The sequence below is a fragment of the Gekko japonicus genome, unplaced genomic scaffold (genome assembly GCF_001447785.1).
Source record: "Gekko japonicus isolate JY-2015 unplaced genomic scaffold, Gekko_japonicus_V1.1 scaffold585, whole genome shotgun sequence".
NCBI lineage: Eukaryota > Metazoa > Chordata > Lepidosauria > Squamata > Gekkonidae > Gekko > Gekko japonicus.
In genome coordinates, this window is record NW_015170291.1 from 743,522 (window position 1) to 758,560 (window position 15,039).

General features: G+C 44.9%; 1 protein-coding gene across 1 annotated transcript in view; it reads left to right on the forward strand.

Moving 5' to 3' along the window:
• The window catches only part of DACH2 (dachshund family transcription factor 2), a gene marked incomplete at both ends in the record, with an annotated part of 408,589 nt that overhangs the window by 216,916 nt on the left and 176,634 nt on the right, over positions 1-15,039 (forward strand). The window contains one exon of the mRNA XM_015417893.1: positions 3,313-3,428. Within this exon, the coding sequence (XP_015273379.1) occupies positions 3,313-3,428 (116 nt within the window). The remainder of the gene's footprint in view (positions 1-3,312; positions 3,429-15,039) is intronic.

A 15,039-nucleotide genomic window follows, 5' to 3' on the forward strand; every position in this document is an offset into this window, starting at 1 on the left:
CACATCAAAAATGTTGTCCCACAAAAATCCAACTCCTCCTTAAGCTAGACACTTGATGCAACTTAACCCATAGCGCCCATGGCCTCTATAAATTACATCGTGTGATGGTTCTCAGTCCCGTGTGACTTCTTCATGTGCAGTGGGAGCCAGTGTGGTGTAAGTGCATCAGGGCTAGAACCAGGGAGCTCTACGTTCAGATGCTTTCCATGAAATGATGCTCCGTGTGTTACTTTGGCCTAGTCACTTTCAGACTTATCTGCCTTGCAGGGCTGTTGTGAGGATAAAGGGGAGGAGAAAGTATCCTGTATGCCTTCTGATCTTTTTGGAGGAAGGGTAAAAACAGGGCTATTTTTGGGCAGGAACGCACAGGAACGGAGTTCCGGCTGGCTCCCAAGTTGGCCACGCCCAGCAGGAACTCATTAGCATAATAGGCCACACCCAACAGCAGAAACTCATTAGGATTGGCTACATTAGGGGTGTGTGGCCTAACATGTAAAGGAGTTCCTGCTACAAAAAAGCCCTGGGTTTTGACAACAAACAAGGTAAACAGAATAACAAGCAAAAGGTGGGTATGGCTGGATAACCACACTTCTGGTAACATGGGGGTGTGGCCTAATGCGCTAATAAGCTGTGCTGTCAGGGGTGTGGCCCAATATGCTAATTAGTTTCTGCTGTTGGGTGCGGCCTATTATGCTAATGAGTTCCTGCTGGGCTTTTTCTACAAAAAGAGCCCTGGGTAAAAATATGTTGTGTCAGGAGCCAAATGCAGAGCTGAACACTTCTGGTGATTGGGGCTATGTACGTAGACCCATTGGGCTTAGCACACGGTTTCTGCCATGGCCAAGCAGGTTGCAAGGAGCTGAGAGCTGTTGTGCGATGAGATGTATTGATCTGTACATCACATCATAGCATGCCAGATTGTACTGTATAGGACTCCCCAAAGTCAACTAAAAATGTACTTGCTAGTTGAAAAATAAAGAAAAAAAGCATATAGAACTGACCTGGAAATTTCATCTAGAGAAGAAAAAAGTGCAGGGCTCAAACAGTAAAGTGAAGAATAATTTAATGATTTTCGCAGGGTGCTAGACAAATGTACAATAAAACAAATGGCATGCACGCGTTTTGTCAAAACATGAATGCAGTAACGGCACCTCTGTGCAATGATACCAGAAATTTCTGCCGTTTAAACACCGAGTTTGTCTTCTTTTGATAAAGAGCTTTGCCACTACAGGATTGATGGAGTGAAGTTTAACCTGCATTTCTTAGCGAACAGGAAAAGTAATTTGCTGGGAGGGGAATGGTCTTTCTATGAACCTCTCATCCGTTGTTGCAGGATGGTTGTGTTTCACACTGTTTTGACAAAAGCTCTGTTAGTCATCTGGGTGAAATATAGTTCTCCCAAGCAGAGGAGTTAGTGGCAGTTTTTGCCTAGTTTTTTTTTTTTAAATTTAGTTAGTGTTACAAGACCTCAGAGGCTTCTGTCAATATGCATTTCATCTGTTGTCATACTGCACCATGGGTTTTGTAGTGTTACAGTCTATTTTAAATACTAGTTACACTAATCCTTGCTGAAACTAAAGAAGTACTGGTTGGAAGATTTTTGTGGTCACCATATTGAGTTCTGTGATGGAAGAAAGATAGACCACAGATATAATAAATAAATTAGTTATTTCCGTACATGCCATTTTGTTCACAGTCACTATGCATGAATGATTAGCATAGTGAATATTGTGTTTATCATCTGAGCCCCCTCCTCTTTGTTCTGACACTTGGAACCTGAAGCAGTGTCTGTGATGCAGGTTCCTTGTCTTTTACGTTTTGGATTAAAATTCATAGTCACGGCTTCTGGGTGGTTTGAGCCAAGAGGGTTAAAATTGTGTGAGTTTGATAGGTTGGGGTGTGTGATCACTTGAGCCCCTGACACAGGACGCAGAAGCAGCAAATCAGTCTTGGAAAAAGGAAATCCATGACTGAACGGTCAGAAAAACAAATGACTGTAGTCTGTTCAAGAATAGGCTCTGCAGTACGACATTTATTTGTGTGTTTTATGTAAAATATTTAAGCTCAGCCTCTTCAAGGAGGCTTAGGATAAAAAAATAGCTACAAAGAGCAATAAAACGGTAAAAAAGTAAGTATAGCAGCCAAAGCAACAAAAACAGAGGTAAAATTTGTAGGTAAAACAATATAAAACAGCATCAGAGTCAATATTTCTTGGTAAAACATTTTGCAATAACCTCACATTAAAAACTGAGAACTTAAAACCCTCAAAAAGCCTAAATAAAACAAGAAGGTTTTTACTTGTTTTTAAATTGGAGCTCCACAAGGAAGGAACATCTAAAAAGCTTGAGAATTTTTTTAAAAAGAAAGCATTTTTGTACCTAAATGCTTGTAAATTGTGGGGAGAGAGTTTCGGAGCTTGGGAGCCACTGCGCAAAAGGCCCTGTCTCTAACCTCGCAAACTCAGCATTGGCAACTGTAGCTGTTGTGCAGATAAGTGTGGTGGGAGAGAACCAACCCCTTGTGTTCCTTGGATAGGGTTGCCAGCTCAGGGCTGGAAAATACCTGGGGAGTTTGGGGGGGTTGGAGCCTGAGGAGGCCGGGGCTTGGGGAGGGGAGGGACTCCAGTGGGGTATAGTGCCACAGAGTCCGCCTTCCAGAGTGGCCATTTTCTCCAGGTGACCTGACGTCTGTCGCTTGGTCAGTTGTAATCCCAGGAGGTCTCCAGGCACCACATGGAGGTTTGCAAACCACCCAAAAAATACTGTACAGAGAAAGTATTAGACAACAAATTGCGTCCTTACAATGAATTAGTCTTTTCTTTTACACTCCTTTTTCACAGAAGTTATCAACCACTCCCTCTTTGTCTCTAAAAACAGTCACGAATAAAGCGGCTACGGATCGCCTAGGTTGCCGTCTGTTTCTTCTGACTTCTTCAGGCCGCTGTCTCAGTGGTGGAGCCCCAAAAGCTCTAGAAATTAACTCTGACTTTGCAGTCTGTGTGGCTTCAGTTCGGCTCTCCTGCTGGTGGTTTGCATACTTGCATAAGCTGGACGTCCATTGAGGGTTGGCTTTGACCTCACGGAGGCTGGCAACCGTATCCTTGGAGGACAAGCAGGGTAAAAATGTGTCGAGTCCCCGATCATTGGTTGGTGTCTTGAGAGTACACAAAGAGTTAAACTGCTGGGAGTGTGCTTTGAAAACAGCCAAGGACTCCGCCATTCAGGGCCTTAAAAATCAATGCAAAGTGCATTACTATGCAAATCCTTTTGACAAAAGAGCACTTAAAGTTTATTTTCACTTTTGTTTCAACAGTTCACGACCAGGGAGACCCCCCAAGCGCTCTCTGGGGGTTGCGATACAAGAGAACACGCGCCTCCTGCCCCACGGAGTGCCCGGCCTCTTATCACCAGGACTTATCTCCCCAACAGGTAATAAAATCCGCTGGATGATCGGCTCTCTCTCCCTCCGTACTGCACAGCAGTCGAAATAAACTAATATTGATCTAACTGCCTTGTCCTTCAGGGCTTTTCAAGCTTTACCAGAGGTTACATTATTGGATTTTTTTGAGCATTCATGAAAACCCGGGCGGTGTTGCTGTGCTGACTAAAACCTAATGGATTTGCGATTTAGTTCTTCATTAATCGTAATTTCCTTAAAGGGAAAGTGCCATTAGATACTTGGTTATGTGATAGGGGGGGAAATGTTTGTCTCCAAGGGCCTTATAGACTCCGCAAGTACTTTCTTGAAGTCTTGTGGGAAGGGTGAAACAACCGCCTCTCTCGTTTTCTCAAAATGAAAGACTCCTACAGAAATGACCGTTCCTGGTCTGTCATTTACGGTTTATTTATTTGTATGTACATTTCCCGTTTTTCCGACCATTGTATCCCAAAATGCTTTATATCAGTAAAGAGACAGACCTTGCCCTCGGGTTTAAGACAAGACACACAAAGGAAGCCGAGGGAAGGGGAAAAGGGGAGGGGAGGGAGATCAGTTAGATGGAGCTTATATACAATTTGCCTAGTTGGTGTTTCTTTGATGGATGTGGCAGAACTATCTAACAGCCCTCTGGCCAGTGAAAGAAGCCAGAACTTCTTTCCAGTCTTAGTTAACTTTCCCACAGCACACATCCCGCAGCCCTAGATGTTCCTGGATAGGGGTGTTTGAAGGAGTGCCTACCAATGTCCCCTCTAAGCTGTGGAGTCTTGTGAGCAAAAATTCTACTTTGTGAGCTCCTGGCATTAAAGTGGTGAGCGAGCCATTTGGCTACTGCATAAATTAGTTTGCTCTGGAGCCATCCTTCCCGAGCAGAGACAACAATGTGTGAGCCAGAGGCTAAAAAACTGTGAGCTAGCTCACACTAACTCAGCTTAGAGGGAACACTGGTGCCTACTCTCCTATGAACTTACACCCACCAGAAGCAACAACCAGGGCTCTTTTTGTAGCAGGAACTCCTTTGCATATTAGGCCACGCACCCCTAATGTAGCCAATCCTCCAAGAGCTTACAGAGCTCTTCTGACAGGGGCTACTGTAAGCTCTTGGAGGATTGGCTACATTAGGGGTGTGTCACCTAATATGCAAATGAGCCCCGGCAACAACTATGTATGGCGTTGTGTGGCTGCGTTCCCACGCACCCGTTGAAGCGGAGGGGAAGCGGGGGCTATTCCCTCCAGAGGAATTTGACACGCAGTTGTGAGATCACACAGCCCTTCGAAGCTGCGGGCGCAGCCCGTCACTGTGTCATCAGATGCAACTGTGGGTGAGTTGCGCTTTTTTGCCATTTGTTTCCCTTATGCATAAATGAGGAACCACACCTCCACACTGAGGGCCCCCTATGGAGTATGCGATGATGTGAGGGGGGGGGGAACAGCACGGAGTCGGGATGGCCTGATCAGACCATCCCGACAGCATGAGAGTGTGCTTGAGCGAACAGCTGGGAAAGTCCGCCCGTGGCCCGCCTTATCCAGATAACACCAGACTTTCCCCTGGTGTCTTTAAACTCCGCTTCCGTGGCGGAGCAGCACGGGTTGCCGACAACTGCGGGACGCTTCCCAGATGTTGTTGTCTGATCGCTCTCTTTAGATCCGTCAGGCATTCGTACCTATGTCGGATCTAAAGGAGCATGTGATCACAGCCTGTGTAGAATTGCCAGGAGATTCTGCGATTATCTAGCTCTTAGCGTTATGCTAGTGGCAAGGTAGACATGATTTTTAGTTAAGTTCATTGTTAAAGTTCCTGCTCTGTTGCCCCAACTTTCTGAGGCTTTTTAATTTTTAGCTTACCAGCATTTGGATGATCTTTTAGTGTAGTGTTTTATGGATCTCAGGAGCTACCTTGAGCATTTTCTGGAGAGAACAGCCAGCAGACAGTCCCAATAGTTAAATAAATGTAAAGTGTGGGTGTCGTACGATGTACATCTTTAAATATCTGTGTGCGCATATCTGAGAACCTTGTGGCACATTTGATGTCTGTGTGGTCTGTGTTTGTTGTGGGAAGTGTCATCGTCCTGCTGTTGTCTCCCGCCTCAGTTGTCATGTATGGAGCTGCCCTAAGACAGCCAGACAAAGAACCTGTGTCCCCAAGTTTTGTTGTTGTTGTTGTTGTAATTTCAGTTTTCACTAAACAGCTAGAATTGACTAGTCAGTTTTCCAAGCAACATCTGTTTATTCACTCTGTTTATATCCCGCCTTTCTCCCCAGTGGGAAACCCAAAGCGGCTCACATCATTCTCCTCTGTTTTATTCTCACAACAACCCTGTGAGGTAGGTTAGGCTGAGAATGTGTGACTGGCCCAAGGTCACCCAGGGAGTCTCCATGGCAGAGTGGGGATGTGAACCACGGTTCCTCAGATCCTAGTCCAAGGGTGTTTAACGTAAGAGCCACATAGAATAACCGTCAGATGTCTGAACATTTGAAGACGTCATATGTTTGAAGACATTTATTTATTTAATTTATTTAACATTCGACTTTTACCCCGCTCGAACCCCTCCCACATGAACTGCCCCCACTGTTACCAATGACCCGGCCCATAGTTTTAACATCTGGCCTCCACCACTGTGCTCAGGAAGACCATTGAGTGGCAAACTGTTTGGTTGTATGGTATTTCCAGCTTGCCATCTTATGTACCCAATGTATCAGCCTTAGCACTTTATGAGTTTATGTTTTACTGTATTTGAAATTTGAAATTGTTTTTTATGTGAATTAATGGTCATTTATAGACCAATTACGTAAGCCGCCCTGAGGCTGCTCACGGGGAGGGCGGGGTATAAATTAAATGAATAAGTAAATAATAAATAAAAATAAATAAACCAATATGACACATACGTTTTTATTGAAAAATATGCAAATTTGCTTTTTATTAACGTTATAAATGAGACTGCCAAAAATAAAAACAAAAGGGGTAAAATCAGATATTCCTAATGATGTTTATTTGTCCAGTGATATTTATTTGTTTGCTAATGGTATTTGTCTAAGAGAGAGAGAGGTGGAAAGAAAGAATGGAAGAAGTAGAAAGAAAGAGAGAAAGAGAAACAGAGAGAGAAACAAAGAAAGCAAATAGATGGGGGAGGGAGGGAGGAAGGGGAAAAGAGAGAGAGAGGTGGAAAGAAAGCAAATAAATGGGGAGGGAGGGACATGTGGAAAGAAAGCAACATTAATTTTAAATGTGATCTCCAACCCTCCCCCCATTGCCCCCAATGCCAGCCGGTTTGGCTTGGAGAAGGGATTTAAAGAGACAAATGCCTTCTCCAAGCTGGCGGGGGTGGTGGTGTTGAGAACACATTTAAAGTTAAAGTTCCTTTCTTTTTCTGATCTCTCCCCCCCCACCTCAAGCCTACCTGGGGAGGGGAACACTGGCTGGGGAAGGGAAGACCGATCAGGGAAGCATGCCTCCCCTTCACTTCCCCAGCCGCCCTGCCGGGAGCTGCACAATATGTGTGAAAGTGCTACACGTGGCTCCCGAGCCACAGTGTGGCCACCCATGTCCTAGTCCGACACTTTAACCGCTACACAACTGGCTCTCCAAAGGTGAAATTCATCTGCACTCAGCCCCTGCTGTTTGATCCTTTCCCCCCCTTTTAGGATTGCCTGAGGCCCTCGCTTCAGGGATGGGAGAAGCCACAACTGACAGATGTCTCCTGTAAATAAGATAAATAAATAAATTCAGGAAGAGATAGACTTTTCAGTGACAGCCCGCCATAACAGCCATGTTTCGAGATGATACACTACTGGCTCACAAATGCTGGAGGTTATTCAACAGGAGTGTGAGCAACTCCTCTTGTTTCCCTGCAAATCATAAGCTCCCGGGGCCAAACTGCGCTTTATATTTTGTGAAAAGTCAACTCTCTTTTCCTGCAGCCGCACAGGAATGGCGGAGTAAAGGTAAAGGTTCCCTTACTCGAAAGCCAGTCAAATCCAACTCTAGGGTTGCGGTGCTCATCTCTGTTTCAAAGCCGAAGAGCCAGCGCTGTCCGAAGACGTTTCCGTGGTCATGTGGCCGGCATGACTAAACACCAAGGCGCACGAAATACTGTTACCTTCCCACCGAAGTGGTACCTATTTAACTACTTGCAATTTCTTGCTTTCGAACTGCTAGGTTGGCAGGAGCTGGAACTAGAGACGGGAGCTCACTCCATCATGCGGCACCCGGGTCTCGAACTGCTGAACTACCGACCTTCCACAGCCTGCAGTACAGCGTCTTAAACACTTGAGCCACCGCAGCTCCATACTGTTAAAGGTCCTCAGGGCTCCATTTTGGATCAGGACTGTGGTGTGGAGAGGCTCCCATCCCCGCACTGTTTTCCCCACCCAAAATGGTCCTGGGGGTAGAGTTGTTTGCCCAGACCAAACGCATGACAAAAAGTAACGTAGCTTGGCCTCTAGCTGGACAGATTGGGGTAATCTCCTCCAGACAGCGAAGAGTTATCCCGAAGATCCAAGCTGTGGAAGCAGTAAGTCGGATGGGCTTCCTTGCTAGATCATCAGTCTTGGGCTGATCCGGGATTCCAGTGGATGAATGAAACAGACAATGGCTTCTCTGTGCAGTTGGCTCGGAAACCTCCCTGAGCCCTCTGGCTAGCCTCCGTCTGCAGGAGAGAATGTGGAGTGTGTGAGGCATCAGTCTGAGCCAGCCATGCTTGGGACCTTATCAGTTAGAAGAAGTGGGGAGGGTCGATAGATGCCTAGGTGTGGAGTGAGATCGTTGTCGTTAAGGCAGTGGTCCCTTTACATGCTATCCCTACAAACAATTTATTTTATTTTATTTTTATTTACATTTGATTTATATACCGCTCCTAACCCCGAAGGGTCTCTGAGCGGTTTACATAGGGGTACAAGCAGAACTTATTTATGTACTGTATTTATACCCCGCTTTTCTCCCCAGTGGGGACCCAGAGCGGCTTATGTCGTTCTCCTCTCCTCTGTTTTATCCTCACGACAACCCTGTGAGGTAGGCTTGGCCGAGAGTGTGTGACTGGCCCAAGGTCACCCAGCAGGCCTCCATGTCAGAGTGGAGATTCGAACCTGGGTTTCCCAGATCCTAGTCTGACACTTTAACCACTTTACAGCTGCCACGTGAAAGGAGCTTTAAATGTTTGCATGTCTGGCTACTATTAAAGGCTTAAATGTAAGGCCATTTTTTTTTTTGAAAGGGGCAGTTTAAACCCCCTCATTGCATGAGCCTCTCTTCACAAATGGTGTGCTGCATGTTAACAGCCGCAGAGCAGTGCAGCTGTTACAGGGCGGGACCTGCTTGGGATCAGCCGTTCCAAGCGCACATCACACATCACCAGTGAAAACAAGAACATGCCTGTGGGCTTTTCACACCTCCCTCCCCACATTTCATAAGCTCCCCCGCCCCATTACATGATGTGGAAGGCTCTTTCCCACCTGCCTAGTACCTTATTAATTTGTTCTGCCACAGTCGGCAGTACTTTGGCTGCTGAAGTAATAGCGGTAGCCCATTTTGGCGTGGCCCTTTCCAGGTGCTTATACATTACCTTGTCGTAAACTTTACAGCAGCTGTATAAGGGAGGGCAATATTGTTCTCCCCGTATTGGGGGTGGAGGGTGGCAGAGGAAGAATGGTTTGGCCTATGTTTACTTTTGAACGGTAAAGGTAAAGGTTCCCTTGCTCGAAAGCCAGTCGAATCCGACTCTAGGGTTGCGGTGCTCATCTCCGTTTCAAAGCCGAAGAGCCAGCGCTGTCCGAAGACGTTTCCGTGGTCATGTGGCTGGCATGACTAAACACCCAGGCGCACGGAACGCTGTTCCCTTCCTACTGAAGTGGTACCTATTTATCTACTTGCAATTTCTTGCTTTTGAACTGCTAGGTTGGCAGGAGCTGGAGCTAGAGATGGGAGCTCACTCCATCATGTGGCACACTTGGGTCTCGAACTGCTGAACTACCGACCTTCCACAGCCTGCAGTTCAGCGTCTTAACCTCTTGAGCCACTGCAGCTCCTTTTGAACAGTAGCTACCTAAAATTTGAATGGGAACCGAGGAGGTCACAGATCTCTGCTCATTCTCTTAGCTGCTGTGTCCTTTCTTGCTCTAGTTTTCCTTTTGTAGCAAACCCAAGGGATTCCTTCTGCATTGCCGGGCTGTTTGTAGAACTGGTACTCCAAGTACAGCTGAGGCGCTCCGGATTTGGTCGGTTCCGGGTTGATTGCTACATATTCATTCACGTAGAGGTTCTTGCCTAGCTGCAGACAAGACCCAGAAGTTGGGGCCCACTTATTTTTAAATATTTGCTCCACTGTTTGACCTTCCATGGCTTTACTGTTTTGTTTTGTTTCTTTAATTAAGAATACTGCACAAAATGCATAAGCTCAGATTCGGATCTCATACTTAATTACAGAATAGATGGAACTGAACCATATTCAGCAGACTGCTCATTTAGGTGCTTAAGGGAGGGGCTAGGGTTAGGAGCGGAAGGACATGTTTTTAGAGCCACTCCCAAAATCTCACCAGAAGGGAAAATCAGAAGCAATTAGGTACTTAAAGAAACAAAATTAAAACCAGAGATAGCTACCATTGCAAGTTTTGGTAAAATGCAAAGTTTGAGTGTTGGACTGGGGAGCCTGAAATACAATTTTGCCATCACACTCTCTGGGTGACCTTGGGCCAGACATTTTCTTACAGCCTTACATACCTTGCAGTGAAGCCTATATAGGGGAAGGGGAGATCCTAGGATGGCCAGCCTCCAGATGGGTCTGGAGATCTGGGATTAAAATTGATCTCCAGCTGAGAGATCAGTTCCCAGGAGAAAATGGCTGCCTTGAAAGGTGGACTCTGTGGCAGGGATGTCAAACATGTGGCCCGGGGGCCGGATCAGGCCCCCAGAGGGCTTCTCTCAGGCCCGCGGTGGAACTGGCTGTCTTCTGCTTCTTCTTCCAGTTCTGGCTGCTGCGTCATCGTAGGTTTGCAGCTTACAGATACACACCTGAACAGCATGCTTAAGATTGCAACAGCACAGACATTTTGATGCAATAATTCAGAGTGAGAGGTGTCAGTTATCAGATCAGTTATCAGGAAATCTTACACATTTTGCCAAACTGCTGTAGCCAACGGAAAAATAAAGATTCTGTGGTGTCCTGCCAGAACTTGTCAAATGGGTCTCACACACGGAGATCAATCCAGGGAAGCTTTTCCTACCAGGGAGCTAAATGGTCGGAAAGGCTTCACTTCTTTAATTTCTTTGTGTCTAATTTCTTTGTATCTAAGCCAATGTCAAAAGTGGTAAAGGGGGGCTGGTTAAAAAAAAAACACCACTGCAATCAGTCATGGCTGCGAGAAGCCAACCAGCTCTGATTCTTTTTCCCCCTCTTCCCTAATTCAAAAGGAATTATGAACAATCGAAACAAACTCTGCTCCTTCAGAATGACTGCCTCGCTTCCCTCTCTTTGTAGAGAACGTTAACGGTCATAAATGGTTCTCGGTGAAAATTCTGCAGTGAATTACTTTGATGTATATGGCTAATAAATTAATATGATTAAGTTAATGAGCAGCACAAGTGTTGCCAAACTCCACAAAGTCCAGCTTTAGAATCCTGCTCCTCATTTGACTTTCCCCCTGTGGTGAGAGGATCACGGCTACCCACGCACTGTCACTGTGATAAATGGCAGATCCCACAGTACCCTGCGTTCCATCTGCTGTGCCCTCAAACTAGACCGAAACAAGAAGTATTTTATACAGATCACGTGCTCACGAGAGATGCCTTACCAGATCATAGAAAGCTGGGGGTTTTTTTCTAACCAATAAAAATGGATAAACATATGAACTAGGTGTGTAAGCCAGAATCTAGTAATCGATCGGCTAAAACTAAATTGGTGAAGGCAAAGTTTAATTGATCCAGACATGAGTTATTGGCACATCGGTTTTTGCCAAAAACAAAACGCTGTTTTTTATTGGCTTGATGTGTTATAATCTCTGAAAACTATATTTCCTTTTTCCTCTGTCTGACATCTGCTTCTCTTTCTAATGATACTGTCTTTAGAGGTAAACCTGTAGACGGGGCTTGTCCTTTTTAATGATTTCTGTGCAGTGCCTAGGTGCTGTACAAAAATGTATTAATAAAACATTAGTAAATTATTATCATTTCTTGGAGTGGCTTGTGTCTAAGAAGTCTTCCATCTAGGCCATTCACCAACATGATCATGGCCTGATACGACCGTATTCCTCATAGCTGCTGTGTTTCAGATCATAATTTTCACCAAGACCAGTAGCTTTTTATATATTTATTTAGAAAATGTTTATTCTGCCTCACTACCAAGCCTACTCAAAGCAGCTTGCAAAATAAAATGTAACTTTACTTTAACCTTATAAAAACATAAAAAACATGAATCACTGAACAGCTTAAAATGAATTTAAGAGCTTGCAGGCTAAAAGCGCATTGTAAAAATACTAAAGCGCAACCTCTTAATTTGAAAGGCTGGGTAAACAGAAACATTTTGGTGTGGCACTGCAAGGAAAGTGTAGCTGCCAGGTGAGCCTTAAGAGGAAGGACATTCTGTAGGCAAGGTGCCACTGCTGAAAATGCCCGGTCTCTGAATGCCCCCTGCCACAGCTCTGACAATGGGGGCATGAAAAACAGGGCTTGTGGGGAAGATCCTAGCTGACAGTCTGGAGTGTGGCCATACCTTTTGCTGTAAGCTTTCTCTTATTTTATTTCTTTATTTAAAACATTTATTAAAATCATAGAGTTGGAAGGGTCCTCCAGAGTCATCTAGATTGCTGAGCAGTCGGGTTAGGACAGATAAAAGGAAGTACTTCTTCACCCAAACAGTGATTAACACATGGAATTCACTGCCACAGGAGGTGGTGGCAGCTATAAGCATGGACAACTTCAAGAAGGGATTAGATAAGCATATGGAGCAGAGGTCCATTGGTGGCTATTAGCTACAAGGTATAGATATGAACTCTCAGTCTGGGGCACGGGATGCACTGTATTCTTGGTGCCTTGGGGGGGGACAGTGGGAGGACTTCTAGTGTCCTGGCCCCACTGGTGGACCTCCTCATGGCACCTGGTATTTTTGGCCACTTTGTGACGGAGTGTTGGACTGGATGGGTCATTGGCCTGATCCAACATTGGCTTCTCTTATGTTCTTATATTCTTAGTCCAGCCCCCTGGACAATGCAGGAAATTCACAAATACCCCCTATTACCTCCCCCCCCTTTTTCTTCCGCTACCTTTCTTCCTTATGGAGCTCAAGGTAGTTGACAAACATAGATAAAACACATAGAGTAAAATACCTTAAAAACATAAAACCAGAATTTAAAACACACTACTCAGGACTGCTGCTAAACTTAACAAAATGCAGTCCTAAATAAAACCTCCTAAAGATCAAAAGCAAGGGAGTCAGGCGCACCTCCCTGGGGAGGTTGTTCCGTAACTGCGGGGCCACCACTGAAAAGGCCCCCTCTCGCGTGTATCCACTAAATGAGCGTTTCAAATTGGTGGGACAGTCTGGAGGGCGTCCAGCCACTTCAGTGCTCTGACATTAAAACTGATTGAGCCCTATTGAATAAACAGGACAGGTCCATCTGTTGTCACACTAGTAGCTGCTTCTTGTAAGTACTCTGCCTGTGATAGAAGTTGTAAGACTTGATGTTAGTGATCTTTCGTAATGCCGTGGATTACTTGAACTCCCGCAGGCATTTTTCTCTGGAGAACTTGCCAGTGGAAGGCTGAAAGAGACAGAAGACAGAACCGAGGGAACTTTATGGTATCAGGTAGAAAGCATGCTGTTAGAAACAGGACCTTGGTGAGCCAAATAGGAAGAGCAGGGCACATCTGATCTCCCAGATGAGGGTCTGAGAGTTGACCTGGAAGAAACTGAAAGCCAGATGGGGTCACAAGGGACAATGCAATGCTGTGGGTGAAGCGAAGGCTAAATCTCACTCAACTTTCAATCTGTGCCTGCATCAAACAGAGGTAGCTTTCTGTAGCAGAGCGTTGGGGAGCCTGGCCTGTTAGAGAGAAGGGGATCCATACAGAAAGTCTTATTTTGTAGACATTAGGTCATCAGTAGAATGTCCAGAACAGGGATTCCCCTGATCTCCAACCCAAAGGCTGGGATCTACTTGAACCGCAAAGTTGGGAGCCAGTTGAGACCTGAGGAATTTAGAAAGTACTGGTGGGACACCATTTCCCAGAGCTTCTACTGCCTCTGACTCCGAGAGACCTGGTGGGCATTTCATACTAGACTTGTGGGCAATGTTCCCTCTAAGCTGTGGAGTCTTGTGAGCAAAAATTCTACTCTGTGAGCTACTGGCATTGAAATTGTGAGGGGGCCATTTGGCTACTGCATAAATGAGTTTGCTCTGGAGCCATCCTTCCTGAGTGAAGACAAAAATGTGTGAGCCGGAGGCTAAAAACCTGTGAGCTAGCTCACACTAACTCAGCTTAGAGGGAACACTGCTAAACTCTAGAATGTGATGGTACTAGAGCTCAGAGCAGTGAGCCTAGGTCAGTGCAACGCATGGCCATTACAATTGTGTGTCATATTCAGGAAAGACATAGGGAAATTATGGGTTCCATGATCATTATCAATGTTTTCGAGGCCACTCTAATCCAGTGGGCTTACATTACGTTACTGAATTGTAGTTTGGTTCTTTTTAAAGGATTGCCATGGTTTCCACCGGAACATAAAAGAGAGTCATGTATTATAATAAAAATCTTAAGTGGTAACGGCAGCTCTTAGAATCGCTTGATTGATAGCTACGCCCCCTTTAGTCTGTACGGCCAATAGAAATAATGCAGACACTTATTTGCCTTTGACGTGAGAAAAGCAAGCCATCATGCTTTTTAAGATGTACAGAATCCCAAATTAGATAAATATTTGCTTTATGGCACAGCATTTAATGTTATGTTTGCTATAATTTGCTGCTGTTCTGACAGACCGCGAATAAGAAGTTGGTCTAGCACTCCATAAAAATGCAATAAATTAGATTAAAACGACTCCCCCTGAAAATAATTATTCCACGTATTTATGAATTGTGAGGGGATATGTGGTTTGTACCAAAGCCATTTATTTCCTCAGTCAAACTAAAGTAGGCAAAAGACCTTCCTCTCCCCTTTTTCTGCATTCTGTCTGCCCTGTCAGGAGTGACTCTGAAACTTTGCTTATGGGATAGGTTTTGTAGTAATCCCAGATTCAGTGAGAAACCGCAGCGCCCATGTCTGTTCAAGGCTTTCTTGGTCTTCTTTCTCATGCTGTAAATGTGACAGCTGCTATTTAAGCCTCATTCATTCATTCATTCATTCATTCATTCATTCATTCATTCATTCATTCATTCATTCATTCATTCATTCATTCATTCATTCATTCATTCATTCATTCATTCATTCATTCATTCATTCATTCATTCAATTCATTCATTCATTCATTCATTCATTCGACTTATATCCTGCCCCTCCCTGCAGAAGCAGGCTCAGGGCTGCTTACACAAAACCTTAAAACACATAAAACAACACAAAATTAAAATCACAGTTGATCATGACCATTAGAGCCATCCTAAAATGCTGAGGTGCTGGAGCTAATC